The 15,422-nt window shown below is 37.2% G+C and overlaps 1 protein-coding gene across 1 annotated transcript; it reads left to right on the top strand.

The window, feature by feature from the left end:
- Positions 1-497: 497 nt before the first annotated feature.
- Positions 498-15,327, top strand: LOC115762803 (sex determination protein fox-1-like). Its single transcript, XM_030705162.1, has 9 exons — positions 498-1,217; positions 1,280-1,333; positions 1,930-2,022; positions 3,065-3,119; positions 3,896-3,937; positions 6,475-6,495; positions 10,534-11,215; positions 13,052-13,112; positions 15,163-15,327. The coding sequence occupies exons 1-9, from the start codon at positions 564-566 to the stop codon at positions 15,325-15,327; spliced, it is 1,827 nt and encodes a 608-aa protein (XP_030561022.1). The 5' UTR covers positions 498-563.
- Positions 15,328-15,422: the final 95 nt, after the last annotated feature.

Genomic DNA, 15,422 nt, shown 5'->3' with positions numbered 1-15,422 from the left:
GGGAAAAGTGAAAAGCTAATGTAATAATATGGTCAAGGTTATGAGCATAAAGGTTATAATTAAATGAATATTGGGCTAATAACTAAATATTTCTTTACCAATATTTCATTTATTATCTGTACTACAACATAGACTAGTAGAAAAAAGCCTGTGCCTAGTTCAGAAATTCCTTTTATACAGGTATACTTAATTCATAAATAGTAACAGACGGGCTCTAATTTAACTATATTTATCATATGTGATTAAATTGAAAAGTAAAATTCCACCCGTATTTAGATAACGTGTGGAAAACTGTTGAATGCAACTTTTGCATTTTTCATGCGATCCGTTTAATTTTCAAAGATCTTTGTGAGAATCCATTAGATAAATGATTTATTTTAAGAATATTCGAAATGCCTGGCGCAATTTACTAATTAATTTGTTCAATCTATTCTTTTTTCTCGTTTCTGCCACAGTCCACAGTATTGATTGCCAGTGAGGCAGCGGAGGCACAGCAGAACTCTGCGTTGCCACATGCTGGTGGTGGCGGTGGTGGTACCGGAGGTGGCGGCGGCGGCGGTGGCATGCCCAGCTCACCGCTCAGTAGCTCACCGTCCAGCGTTACAGTCGCCTCGACAGCAGCCACACTCAATGGCAACAGCAACAGCAATAGCATCCCCAACGATGGCAACGTATCAGGCAACACATCACCCATTGCTAGCGGCGAGCCGTTGCTGCAAACGCCACCAGCAGTACAGCAACAACAGCAACAACAGCAACAACAACAACAGCAGCAACAACAGCAGCAACAACAACTGCAACAACAACAGCAACAACAACAACAGCTCATTTTAAGCAGCAGTCCCACAGCAGCAACTTCAGTGACCGCCAGCTCCATAGCCTCGGGCACCTTGGCCGCAACGAGCAGCAGCATGTCCACAGGACTACTGCCCACCGCCGGACTGGATAGTAATGCCAATTGTGGTGTGCCCGCAAGCACTTCTCAGGTGATTGCGCATCTAAACGCAGTCAGTGGCATTATGACAGCGACCGTGCAGTCACCCAATGTGGTCACTAGTCTAAGCAGCGCTCTAGTCCCGGCACAGTCGGTCTCCTCATCGGTGGCTGCCGCCGTAGCCGCCGCTGCCTCGTTGGATGCCAAAAGTCAACCGAAACGCTTACACGTCTCCAATATACCGTTTCGCTTCCGGGATCCCGATCTGCGTGCCATGTTTGGGGTAGGTCCGCTGCAGCAGTCGAAACAATTTCTTATGCTAACCTACTTATTATTTGCCTGCAGCAATTTGGCAACATTTTGGACGTGGAAATCATCTTCAATGAACGTGGCAGCAAGGTAAGTTCCCATTATGTACCCTTTTCCTCTTGCACGATTCATTTAAATTATGCACAGGGCAAGCACTTGAGGGGCATACTCAAGTCAAGTGAACTCCTTTGTCCAGGGACGGCGACGTCATAACGTTGCCAGAACTACCTTGAATCATTGTGTTCCGGCTAAAAATATCACTTGGACGTATTTTTCCTGTTTAGCAACAGCAGTAACAAAAAACTAAAGCATAAAATCAGAATGTCCCTTGCAGTATTCTCCTGGCAACCGCCGTTCACTGATATAATTGCATAGTAACGGGCGCTGTTGCTATACGACACGAAAAATGTGCATAATTTAAGGCGCTGACGCATGTCCCAAGATGCTGAGCCCCGCATGTCCATGGCCCTCACTGTCTCCCCAACGCTCAGTCTGTTTGTGTGTATATTGTAGCTTAGCATTATGACTTGGTACAGACCTTGTTTTATCGTAATTTATATGCTATATACTCTACCTAAATATATGTATGTGTGTATATATATATATATATATATATATATATATACATATATATTCTTATATACTCTATATGTTTTTTTAATTGCATGTTTGATTGCGAATGGCAGGGATTCGGTTTTGTAACATTCGCTAACAGCAACGATGCAGAACGAGCACGCGAACGTCTACACGGCACCGTGGTTGAGGGACGCAAAATCGAGGTGGGTGCATGCAAGCAATACCATAAACCACATATACCATCAACACACACACACACACACACATATACATAGTTGCATACGGCCCGTTCACATGGGAAGCTATTATTTAAAACTAATTGCAAAACTATAACAAGTTTCTCATTTGCCACTAAAAAATAAATTTGGTTAAGAATAGAATCCCCTTAGAGGGAAAAAGGCTTTCGACTTGCGTGTCGTGAAACTTTTTCACATGTTTTCGCGTTTCAGAAACTGATTTTTAAATTCCGATTGCTCTGATTGTGCTTTTGGCACTGCGAAACGTATTTAAAATCGGATTCACGCATGGTCAGCGCATTTTGATTTCGAGTTTTAATCGAACGCTCATTAATTTTAAAATTATTCGCCGCCTTTTTTATTTGCCTTTAATTAAAAATTAATTACTTTTTTCCCATTTTGCATTTCCTTGCAAATGTCTGTCAGCGCTTACCAATTTCTGTATTTATGTTGAGTGGATGGCCGCAAATAATTGGCATTTAAAATATGCTGAAAATGTGCAAAGTGGCAACTGATATTTAAACAATTTAACTGCAGGCCGCAAAAGACGGCAGTGATAATTCATTTTATTTGCAGCGCAAGCGAAAAATAACGAAAGCTGGCTAATTACGTGAAATGCGCCAAAGCGTTGCATATGTATAGGTTAATTAATATTAAAGATCTGAGAAGGAAAACTCATTTTTGTAGGAAGCAGGTTTTAGCTGTTTAAATTTAATGCCTTACTTGCTTTTAAAGATGCTTTAACACTCTCACAGATACACACACACACACACACACATACACATACACCTCATTCAATTATAATTGTTTACTAACAAATAATTTATTTTCACGTTCCTTGTACATGCGAAATGCGATTAAACAATAATTTTCAAAAAATATAATTCTATATAATGTATACATTATATTAAAATCAAAATAAAAAACCATCACCAAAACCAACCACGCTCGCTGCAACTCAACTCTACTCGTTACTCGAACTCTCTCGTTACCAATAACCATTGTGAAGGTGAATAACGCCACTGCACGTGTACAAACCAAAAAAGTGACAGCAGTACCCAACGGTAAGTTGCTCTAACGTACACACACAAACACAATATACACCTGCTTACACACACACACATATACCCATATAACACCCATGTATAAGCTATGTAGCGAAACAAGTTTAAATGTTGAACAAAGAAATGCAATTACGTCTGGCCTAGAAGAACTATAAGAAATGAGAAGCACGCAAACGGCAACTTAAATAACAGCAACAACTACAACAACAACAACAATAAAAAACTTTAACACAACTGCCATAATATTTGACTGGCCGTTGCCGTTGTTGTGTTTGGCGTTGCCGTACTTTACGTTGATTTCTTTTTTCTAAAATGTATTCTTTCTTTTCTTTTTTTGTCCGTTGAACTTTTCACATAAACTTCTGCGGTTGCTGCTAAAATGTTAGTTCCTGAACCGAAATGTTTCTTAATGAAAATGTTTGGTCTTGGAAATTTGTTATTGCTTTTGATTTAATTTGAAGAACTTGTTAATAAAGCGTATGCCGAGGCGTTTGGCAATCAAAAACTTGTTAACTGTGTTGTGCCGCACTAACAACTTCTACCAAAATTGCGGCTGCTAACAAAACAATGTATACCATAAAGCACACACTCACACACACAGTATTCGCTGAATTCGGCTTTGTTTGTTCTGTTATTTTGAGTTATGGTTAACAATGTCTGCATTTGAATTTCCTATAACAAACCGATTACTGATGATTGAACACACATTCTGATAATTAAAAAAAATTTTTTTTTATTTACTTTGTTTTCTCTTACACACCACCACCACCACACAGTTGTACTGACCAAAGACGGTGCCCTACCGGCTCCAGCTCTAGGTGAGCAAACCAGAGAACAAATAAAATGAAAAATTGCAATTGTTATATATGTCTTGTTGTGCCTTGCTTGCCAAAATATAAATAATAATTAGAATAAATATCCCACTCAATGTTGTCCATAAACGTAGGCACCTAATAACGTACCAGCATAACCCTTAACTATAGCACCCAACTCTATAGTCAACAATGTCCTGGCATGTTGCACGCTAAAGGTGGCATGATATGAATCCCAATATTGGCTAAATAACTCTAAATCAACTGTTAAACGATATAATCTAAGCATATGCATTGACACTCATAGTCCCAGCATGAATACTCTCCACCATATCCATGTTTTTTATGATTATAAACTTTCAGTATGTACTTCATTAGATAAAGCTGCAGCTGCGTATGCACAAAACTGTGAAAAATATGTTTAACATATCGAATATGTATAGAGAGAGAGAGAGAGAGGCATTAAATTCATAAAATATTTCATGTTTATCTGTAGGCTGACTAGATCTGTAAAACACATAAACTTTGGTCTTGTCGTGTGGTTTCTTATGGGAAGTTTTGTCAGCTAGAAGTTCTTAGATGCTTAATGTTTCGTTTGCACTGCGCACAATTTCATTTGAAGTTGCGGTTGCTTAAAAGTTTACTCTCTTACCCAAAAAAAAAAAAAAAAAAAAAAAAAGAAGAAGAAGAAGAAAATATAAAACAGCAGCAAGAAAGTTTCCATGCCATGTATAATAAATAATGCTGCTGATTAAATCGCCTTTCCATGCAAGCTGCCATTAAAAAGTATTCACAGTGCAAAATCTATACTTTAGTTTCGCTCAAATACGATAAGCCGCTTACCAGCCCAAACCCAACCTAAACCCCACCTAAACCCAACCAAACCCAAGCAAACAAAACTGAGCTGAACTTAGCCAGCAAAAAGGGAAGCAGCTGAAATGTAGCCAGCAGCTGGTCCCACGGAGTTTTTGCCTTCACGTGGACAGGACATGCAAAATGCTTTTGTATCGCCAACAAACTTAGATGCAGACAAACCGACAGACCAACGTACAGATAGGAGATCAGATGCTGCACATGCGGCAGATTCTGCTGGCTGCGTCTTTGGCCTTAGTTGCCTTTGCCGTGGCTTGGCTTTTCCTGCCTTGCCCGTCCCGGCAACATTTCTACTCCTGTGCACTGCTCGCCACGTGCACGTAATGCGCTTCATTTGCGTTGCACTAAATGCGAGCTGTGTGTCTGCTGGGACACCCAGCTATTTATGCGGCTGCTAGCATATTATAGAAATAGACAGACAGACCAAAAGGTACTTGGTCAGACGGAAGAGTAAAGACAAGTGGCAGGAGCCACTTACTTTATCACGTTTCGAACTGGCTTCACTTGCTAGGCAAACGGCTGGCAGCATTAGCACCAACAAGAACGAGAGCAGGAGCTCGTTACGGTGCATGCAGGCGAGGCGGGCGGTCAGGATAATTACAAAAAAAACCCACAATGTTGCAAGCATGTTGCGGCACACACATAAATTGCAGTAGCAAAAAATGAAAAACTCTCCTCCAACTCCTGTTGCCTGGTACGTCCTTTGGCCGTTGCAAAACCATTTTAGTTTTGATCCTTTGGTTGTGTCTTATGCAAATGTCTTCCATTCGCACACATTTTAAAGAAAGTTTGCCATCTACTTTGTATGTTGACTTCCCTCACATACATGTACATATGTTATGCATATATGTAAATATGTTTCTTTCTGTTTTATTTTTCGTTGATCCTTTGACATGTAAAACTTAATGCGCCCAACCAGCAGGAACAACATTTCTGACTGCCTGCTCGTCTATTTGACATTTATTTTACTGCATTTTTCGATTTGTCGCTAGTTGTATATCCCTCCCTTTGTATTTGCTTAAAGTCGATTGTTTAGTCAGCATTTGAGCTTATTTGTTATTTCGCTAGCAATTTGCTTCATTGTGAAACGTTTCACATTTTCAATTGCATCATTTGTGAGCATCTTAAATGCATAATACAGCATTGAGACAAAAAATGTCAGTTTATTTGCGACAAAAACAAAACAGCATGCAATGCTCTAAAACAAACTCAAAACGATGTTGAATCAAAACAAATATAACTAAATTTGGTTAAACCAATTGGCTTGAACTGCGAATTTCGCCTAGTTTCGTTTAAATTGCTGCTGAAAGCGTTTTTTTACTATAGTAAAATAATATAAAATATGCAAATAAATAAATGTTTGTTAAATTCAAATAAAAGTGCATGTTTATGCTGCAACAAACCCCAACCAGTATACAAAAATAAATTGAAGAAATATTTCAACTACACCGCAACTGCATTAGCACGGCCCAAACTTGTAAATGTAATTGAGCTGCGTGTCATGTATATAAAATCAAAAGTTTTATTTATATAAATAAAATCACAATTTTAATATAAAACTAATTCAAAATTTTCTCTTCATTTTTCCATGCTCCACAAAAACAAAAATACAAAAATTGCTGCGACTATAAAAAAAACTACACCAATTTATATAAATCAACTGGCTGCAGTTTGCGTTCAATGGCCTGAAGGTAAGCGTTCCGTCACGTTTTATTTGTACTATTTTTTGCTGTATTTGTATTTTGTATTTATTGCTTGCCGTATTTTGTTATAAAGTCTAAAATTACACAAACAATTTGAACAGACACACACACACACACAAATATACAGTAAAAATAAGTTATCTTTAATGTATACGAGAGAGACCCGTTCAGTTTTTAACATAAGTATAAGCCGTGGCATATTTTTTAGAGTGTAAGCGACAAAAAACATAAATACATACATAACTAAATGACAACCCATAAGAAAACTATGTTAGGCAGCTCGACATGTGAAGCATATATATATGTAAACGCTGGGATTTTTGACAGTACGAGAAATCATTTGAAATGCTCATTATTCAATTTTTACCTAACTAAAAACTTAATAGATTTTTCATTTTTATTGTTAGGCTCCGCGTTAAACTGTATGCATATATTATATTCGTAAACCTACATACTTTTTGCAATACTAAATATTTGATGACTGTTTGTAATTGTACTCTATTTTTTTTTTTAATGAGTCATTTACTTTTGCATATAACCCAAACTTGGAAAAAAGAATTGAACCAAAAAATAGAAAACAAAACACGAATGAAAATTAAAAACAAAATTTGAAGCATAAAAAAAAAACAAAAACAAAAATATCGTTACTTACCGCTCGCAAACCCATTCAGAATCAGGCGCGTCACCATTTTCTTTCTAGTCTTAATGATGCTGATGATCCTGTGATCATCTAATAATGGTTATGAATTTTAGCATATTGCGGCTGTGTTGTCTTATGCATACTACTTAACTACTATATATAAATATACTCTTAATAAATATATAAATATATATATTTACTATATATCTATATACATATGAACAATCCATATTATTTTGTTTAACACATTTATTTTAACCAGTTTTGTTGTATGTGCGTTTTGTTTTTATGTCCTGAGTTCGTTTTACGTTTTATATATTTTGGTCTGGTTCTTTGATCTGAACATTGTCGGAAATGCTCCTTAGCATAATTACTTATTACTTAAGTCAACACACAGACACCAACACACACACACACACACACACACACACACACACAGACACATTCCCACGCAACTACAAACACGAATGTATGTAAATGTTAACTCTCGTCGCGTTCCAAGCAGCTTAACTTAGCACTAGACCTAAGCTATACCACAAAAACCAAACCAAGCCGAACCAAGAGAACGTCAATCACTGCATCCCAGAATTCGATATGTAAATACAAAACACAGCCATACGCAGACCCGTATATATATCTATATATATACATACACACAGACAGACACATCAGCTCATCCACTGATCCATCGAATGATACAAACAATTTTAACAAAATTTATGAACAAAAATATGAACCTTAAGGTTATCGGCTGCCCATGGCCGCTGCGTGGCCATTTTTGGGTGCGCCAGTTGGGGCCGGAGCGCCGACGCTGACACCGATGACGCTGCAGATGCCACTGCAGGTGGCACAAGCGGCCTCAGTGGCACCAGCGGCGCACAGCGCAGCCACGCCCACAGCTACTCCAACAGCCACGCCCATTGTGTTAGCGCAACGCCATCCAGCACACAGTGCAATGCCAACAAGTGTGACGGCACAAACTGCAGCAGCAACGACACGGCGGAGGTACATTGAAAATTCTGGATCGAATTTGTTTGAGTGTATGCGCCAAAAAAAGCAGAATTCAAAAATTAAGTAAACTCGCTGACTCACACAAAAGACAGACCAACACATACAGATACACAGAGAGGCACACCCATACACACACACACACATACACAAAGGCATAACTACAAAGGCAACAACAAGTGACAAACTCTTAGTTTTGAGATCTGTACCATATACTTACTATACATACATATGTACACATATATATTTGTTGTCTTGTTAATTTGGTTACGCATTTGGGTTTGACTGTATGCCAAGTACTATATATTGCATACCTTTTGGCGCCCTTGAGATTGCATTGTTCTACGGCTAGGCACACACAAGCAAACACAAGTCCACGAACCCAAGAACCAACCAATCAGTCAATCAATCAATCAATCAGTCAATCAACCAACTAGTGGCAACCTCACATGACAACTGTAATTAGCAATTAAGTATGGAAAGGTTCTTAGCTTTAACCATAGTGTACCTACTATATATCGTAATTTATAACGTACCCTATATCGTGTGACGGTAGACAATTTTTGCGCAGCAAGCATTTTAAAAAGGCATTTTTTCTAGATTATTAGTTTTTAGCAACTCTTGTACTCTTTATCTCTCACTGTTTCAATCTTTCTCTATTGTTTCATATCTCTCTGTTTATACTCTTGATATGTTTTTACTTACTTTGCAATTGTGCACGTTTTACTTTTTGTGTTTTCATCGCAAAAAATGCAAATTTTTTAAAAATTAAATGGAAATGGATAATGAAAATAAGTAAAATAAGATTGCCTCAATAATGAATTATTGTCAAGTTGAGAAGACGATACGATTCTACAGTTTTTTGCATGCTACAAAAAGATAAGGCCAGAAGTTATACACTTTAATTGCTTGGCTCTAATGCTTTTTTATTTGTAAATAGCAAAAATCGAAATTAACTTTGATAATTGAAATTAAAAATTGCATTTACATTGTTGAAAATCTAAATAATTTGTGCTCTGTCAAGCTTTTAATTTGCATTCGAATAGTCAAATCGAATTAAATAGCAAAATAAATTTGTAATTTGTTTTTGGGCTTATAAATTGCATTAATAATAATAGATGCGTTGGATTTTCAAAGAGAACTGTACAAAAGTTGCCGCAATTGCAGCTGAGGTCTCCAATTATGTTCGCTTTTGTCCTGGTTATTGCGGCCGGACTGGCCAATCGTTTAAAATGAGTAACAAATGTATTTTTAATTGCGTGCCAAGCCTCAATGGCATCCATCGATGTTTCACGTATTATAAATTTTAACAGATTTTAAAGCATTTCAAGCTGCTTGTGTTTTACTTTAATGTAGAGCTTGTTAAAGACAACGTTTTTACTCTAGATTATCTGAGCACAGTAATTGCCGTTGCAAAAGATCGCATATGATCGCAAGGATCATATATTTGTTTGTTATCTGTAAACTTTGTTCTATTTATATAGTTTTTAGTAAATGTGTTTTAATAGTTTTGATTTTATTCTAAGGTTGAAGGGCTTTAAATATACCAACGTTAGTTAAATCGTACCACTTTCTATATAAACGTTATAAATATATATTTTCTTATGCTTTGTAAACGAAAACCTCTAAAAATACTTTGACCAAAATTAAATGCAATAAGTTGTAACAAAACAAAATGTCTTGCCGCATACACACGTATATACAAATTTTATATATGTTTTTAATCCAAACTGCAGAACGGTCAAATGTTTTGGTATTGTTAATGAATGGTCATATTAAACCGTATATATATATAATACGAACACCACAACCAAAAAAAAAAAAAAAAAAAAAAAAACAACTGCGTAGCATTTCTTGGTAATTCAATGTTATAATGTTAAGTATGTTTCAAACTGAATCCCCCTTTAAATGACTGACTTCACGTATGTCTTATGTATTGTTATATGTATATACCAAAATCATTTCAATACTCAATCGATACCTAAACTATATACATCCAAACCGTTACTACATATTGCCTAGTATTTGCTAAACATATACTATATGCTATTTACTATATATATATATATAAAATTATATAAATTTACTTATATAAAGAGAGAGAAACTAACCGCATGCATTTTATGTTCTTTTCTTTTCCTTTTTTCTACTTTTTGCACACGAACACAAACAAACGAACAAACACACAAATACACACGAAACATATATAAAATGTAATGCGTGTGTTCAAACACCCACACATAACACACACACACACACACACACACACCCACACCCACACACACACACACTGGTAAAAATGTTGTGTACAAATCGTTGCAAAAATATCAATCAAAAATCAAAATCCAAAAACAAAAAATCGTTTGGCCGCCTCACAGCCGCCGTAGCCGCCGCCGCTGCCATGCGTGGAGTTGCCATACAACGTGGACACGTGGGCGTGGTCGGTGCCACACCCTTCCATCATCCCCATCATCCGCACCATCATCAGGCGCTGGTTGCCGCCGCCCAGCAGCAACAGCAACGTCAAGTGGCCGCCGCTGCCGTGGCCGCAGCAGCCGCCCAACAGCAGCAGCATCAGCAACAACAGCAACAGCAGCATCAGCAGCAGCAGCAACAACAACAGCAACAACAACAACAGCAGCAACAACAGCAACAACATGCGGCAGTAGCCGCTGCCGCCGCTGCCCAGCACTCACAACACGCCGCTGCCGCCGCCGCCGCCGCCGCTCACGCACATCCGCATGCACATGCGCATGCTCTCGCCCCCCAGCTAACCCAGCTGCAGCCGACGCTCCAGGCGGTCGCCGTGCCCACTGCCGCTGGTAGTGCTGCGGCTGCTGCCGCTCAGCAACACTCGGCGCTGCAGCAATCGCTGGCAGCTGCCGCAGCTGCACAAAATTCGGGCGTGGCAGGCAATGCGAACGCTGCTGCCGCCGCTGCGTATGCGGCACGGCTCTCCGCTGCCACGGCTTCCCAAACGCCGGCCGCTGCTGCTGCGGCTGCTGCTTCCATGGCAGCGTCGGCTAATGCGGCCAACAGCGCTTTGCATGGATTTGCGCCGTAAGTAGAGTTCACTCCACGTTGCCCCAAAATCGTCGCCGTCGCAAAAGTCGCCATTAAAGAAAAGAAAAAAATACTTCCATGTAGCTCTAGTTGTATCTTGTTTTCCTTATTTTTTTTATTTAGTTAAATAATCTCTTATATATTGAATGTAGTTTTAGCGCACTTACTTTTTGTTTATGTGGTGTCTACGCTCAATCTCAAACGCTTACTCAAATCACCAACTGCAGCAACAGCAGCAGCAAGAACAACCGGCTCACAGAATTGCATGCAACAAAATATTACGCATACGCCACGTTGTGCCAGCTGCTGCTGATGGTGTTACTGTTAGACACGATCTATCATCATTTTACAAAACTTAACTTCTCCCAAATCCCCATAATATTAACCTTATCCCAAATCCCAGCCACCTCCAACTTCGAGCGCAAATTGTTTATAGCTTTAACGTTGTTTTTTGTCTCTCAATTTTTGGTCTATGCGGTGATTTTCATTAAATATTTAGCTACCTTGTGTGTGTAACGTTTTTATAAGTATATTCAAAAAAATATATATGCATAGCGCCACATTTGCCTAATGTACCATCTAATTCAACCGCAAGTTTAGACTTGTCTCTTGTATAAAGTCAACTAAAACAACAACAGCTACAAAAGCAGCAACCAATTAACGCACGCCAACTATTACATAAACTATTTAAAATAAAACATATATATATATATATATAACAAATATATATATATATATATACATATTTAGATATACAACTATATATTCTTGACTGAGAGAAGTTTTTTGGCATCGTTTAATATATTCGTATAATTATTTGATTATCTTGGTTAAAGGGAACTACGTAATTGTATATTGTGTACCACTAGGCGTATGATGAAATTGAAATTGAATTGAATTACAAATGTTTTTGATGCGTCTGCTGCTGCTGCCGCGCATGTTTCCACTATATCTCAATAATTGTTAATATTATTATTTCTAAATACACCCGTTCTATTTTTTTTTTATTCTTTTTGTGGCTGCTGTTCTAATAAACTAAATAATAGCGTATGAATGATGAACAATGATAATGCTATACCATTATATATGAATTCTACCCAACTAATTAGCTAGGTGCATGAATGTCTGTTCTGTCTATTAAAATGCAGAGGTCGAACAACAAGTGTTTTTTGTAGTATCGGGCAATTGTAATGTGTACTCGTACCTACCATATATGGTTGATTATCCTTGCTAGTGTTCTACTTATAATTTACAAATGCATATGCATAACCTAAAAATCACCTCGTCATCAATTAGGATAAAGCAAACAAAGAGTACAGAATATAAGGTTTATTGCTAGGTGTTAGGATTATAGGTGGGAACTTGGTTTCTGTGAGGATACGAATAGGGCTTAATTACCTTTTCAGTTATACCTTTAGTTTCAGCCATTATACCCAATGCACCCGGTACAAAAGAAAAAGTAAACAGACAAAGGTAAAGGCAAAGTTTTCGCAATAAATTAAAAAATATATCATACAGTGATGTATGAAGCGCCAAAACTATGTAATTACCTTCTGCCCATAACGCCCAAACAAAAACCCACACACAAGTGCGTTAAAAAATTAATAAAAATATAAAAAGAAAAATAATAATATAATATGTATAAACATTTTTGAATTTTGCTTTTAAGTGCTATTCAAATGAAAGTTGAGTCAGATAAAATGAAGAACAATATTTATTGGAAATGTTCTAGTGTTGATCCGGCTCGGCTGACATTGAAACCAATTGTAAAGAGTGTCCAAGTGAGTTATTAATCTTGAAATCTGTCTTATCCTTCTTCTTAAACACACACAGCGTATACTATGATCCCTTCTTAGCAGCCGCTGCTTCCGCTGATCCAAATCTACGCTTCCAGGTAAGTCTATCAAAATTGTACACTATAATATTTTTTGTTAAGACTATCATTTAGATATAGGATTATGTGTAATATACGTTAAGCTATGTTAAGAACTAATTTAAAGCTGGCTAGCTAAACTAAAAAACCTTCGTTTTTAAAATATATATACATATATATTATATATAAATTTTACAGGCAGCCAAACCGGTCACTGAAGTTCCAGCCGCACAGCCAGCCGCCATATTAAATGTAATGAAATCTATTCAAATTGATACGCTAACCGTAAAGCATAAAAAAAATCGTTTTGAGAACGTTATCTCAACTATTATATTTATTATACACTCGTACATACACATTTATTTACACATTAACTTTCAATTGAACTTGTGAAAGACACCAATATTTGACTTGGTTTTTGAACAGAACATTCCTATATACATATACATATGTTTGTACAATTATTTTTCGCTCCTTTTGTTATTATTTTTCCGTTTCATATTATTATTGCATAAAACACTAACGACGCGTTTGGAGACACACTTCTTTCTTTACGTACCCACACATTGGGATTGGTGTTTTTCTATTGTTTAGTTTTCTTTGGTAACTGGTCGTGCAACTAAGTCTGTAAAATTTTGGCATATATAAAAGCGTGTATACTACATATAATTCACAACACTACAAACATGAAATATATATATTATAAATTCGAATTAGGGGCCCAGTGCTGAGCGTCATTAACAAATTTTCATACATAAATAATTGCTTTTATGTATTTAAATATGTATATTACCATTGTGTTTGAACACTTACGTCTATTTCTACTTATAAAGCGATTACATATTTGCATCCTTAATTGATTTTGCTAACACATTTTTATAACTATCTAAGTATATTCAAACTACACGCGTAGTCTCCAAGAGAAATACAAACAAACAACAAATGCTTTAATTAGCGGCCACTTAAAGACGCATAGCATACTTTCAGGCTGCATGCCGCTCTACCTCTTTCTATCTATCTGTCTCTCTCTCTCTCTCTGTCTCTGTCACTTTGTTTAAATTATGATTTGAAACGAAAAAACTTCAAATATTATTTTCTCTTGTTTTTTATTACATTTCGATCAACATATCTCACGCAAGTTATGGTTTGATTTGAATTTTGCTTTTACAATCTATATATATAAATTTATATATATATATATATTAGACTCATATCTTCAATTAAATCTAAACTTAAGTAGCATATAAATAAATATTCCTCAATGCTGTGAACATTTTCGTAATTACTAAGTATGTATTCTTTTTTGGTTACTTTTTTCACGACTGTTACAACATACGCAACAACAACAACAATAACAACAACAACAACAACTGCATCAAATATCGTTACAACATTATCAAAACCAAAATTTATACCAAAAATTTATACCAATATATCGAAAAACTTACAGCGCCGCACTGTGACTACGCTAAACAGTACCCCACATACGATCAACCGCATTCGGTACCACAGAATGTTTTGGTAAAAATAATCATTTTTAGCTAGCAAATTTGAACATTCCAATCAAATAATTTATTCAAATCCATTAGAGAATTATTGTTTGTTGTGCCCAATTTGAGTTTTGATTATATGTATGTGTATTGTTGTTTTTTTCTGTTTTTCATGGGACTGCGCTTTATGTCTTGCCCCCACACCTAAGTTATGATCTGAATACTAGCCATAATCAATATGCTATAAGTTCTTTGTATTCCCTGCACTTTTGGCGCTTTGTTTGTAGCATTTAAATACTACGTATATTCATAAGATTTTTTGGCATCTTGGGCTTATAGCTTGAATTCGCTGATCACCACCTTAAATATTAGATTATATCTATTTATATATTAAAACCAAAAAATCGCACTGATATGATTTGTTTGCACTCCTCTTCTTTTTTTTTTTTTGTTATGGTTTAGGTTCTTAACTCCTTTTGCCATTTTGCTCTCTATCACCTGTCGCTAGTTTTGTCGTTGCCGTTGCATTTGTTCGATTTGTGCCCCACCTTTAACACACAATTTGCTTCAAATTATTCCAGGCCACTGCTCCGCTGTTAAAGACACCCCTGTCTCAGGCCCAGCAGCAGGCGTACGCCACGGCGGCCACCACCTACACGGCGGTCGCTGCCCGGGCCGCCTATGGCGCCGCTGCAGCAGCAGCCGCCCAACCAGCACTCGCTGGCTATGCCACCGTAGCGGGGTAAGTTTTCATCAAAATTTTCCATGTGCGCCACTTGCTGCCTCAGCCAAAGTTGAGCTGCTCCACATTCACAAATTGTCCACGAAACATTTTACTAAA

This window comes from Drosophila novamexicana, unplaced genomic scaffold (assembly GCF_003285875.2).
Source record: "Drosophila novamexicana strain 15010-1031.04,08,12 unplaced genomic scaffold, DnovRS2.1 tig00000008-arrow-pilon, whole genome shotgun sequence".
Lineage (NCBI taxonomy): Eukaryota > Metazoa > Arthropoda > Insecta > Diptera > Drosophilidae > Drosophila > Drosophila novamexicana.
Note: the sequence above shows the minus strand (reverse complement) of the source record. Positions and strands in the feature narration are given on the sequence as shown.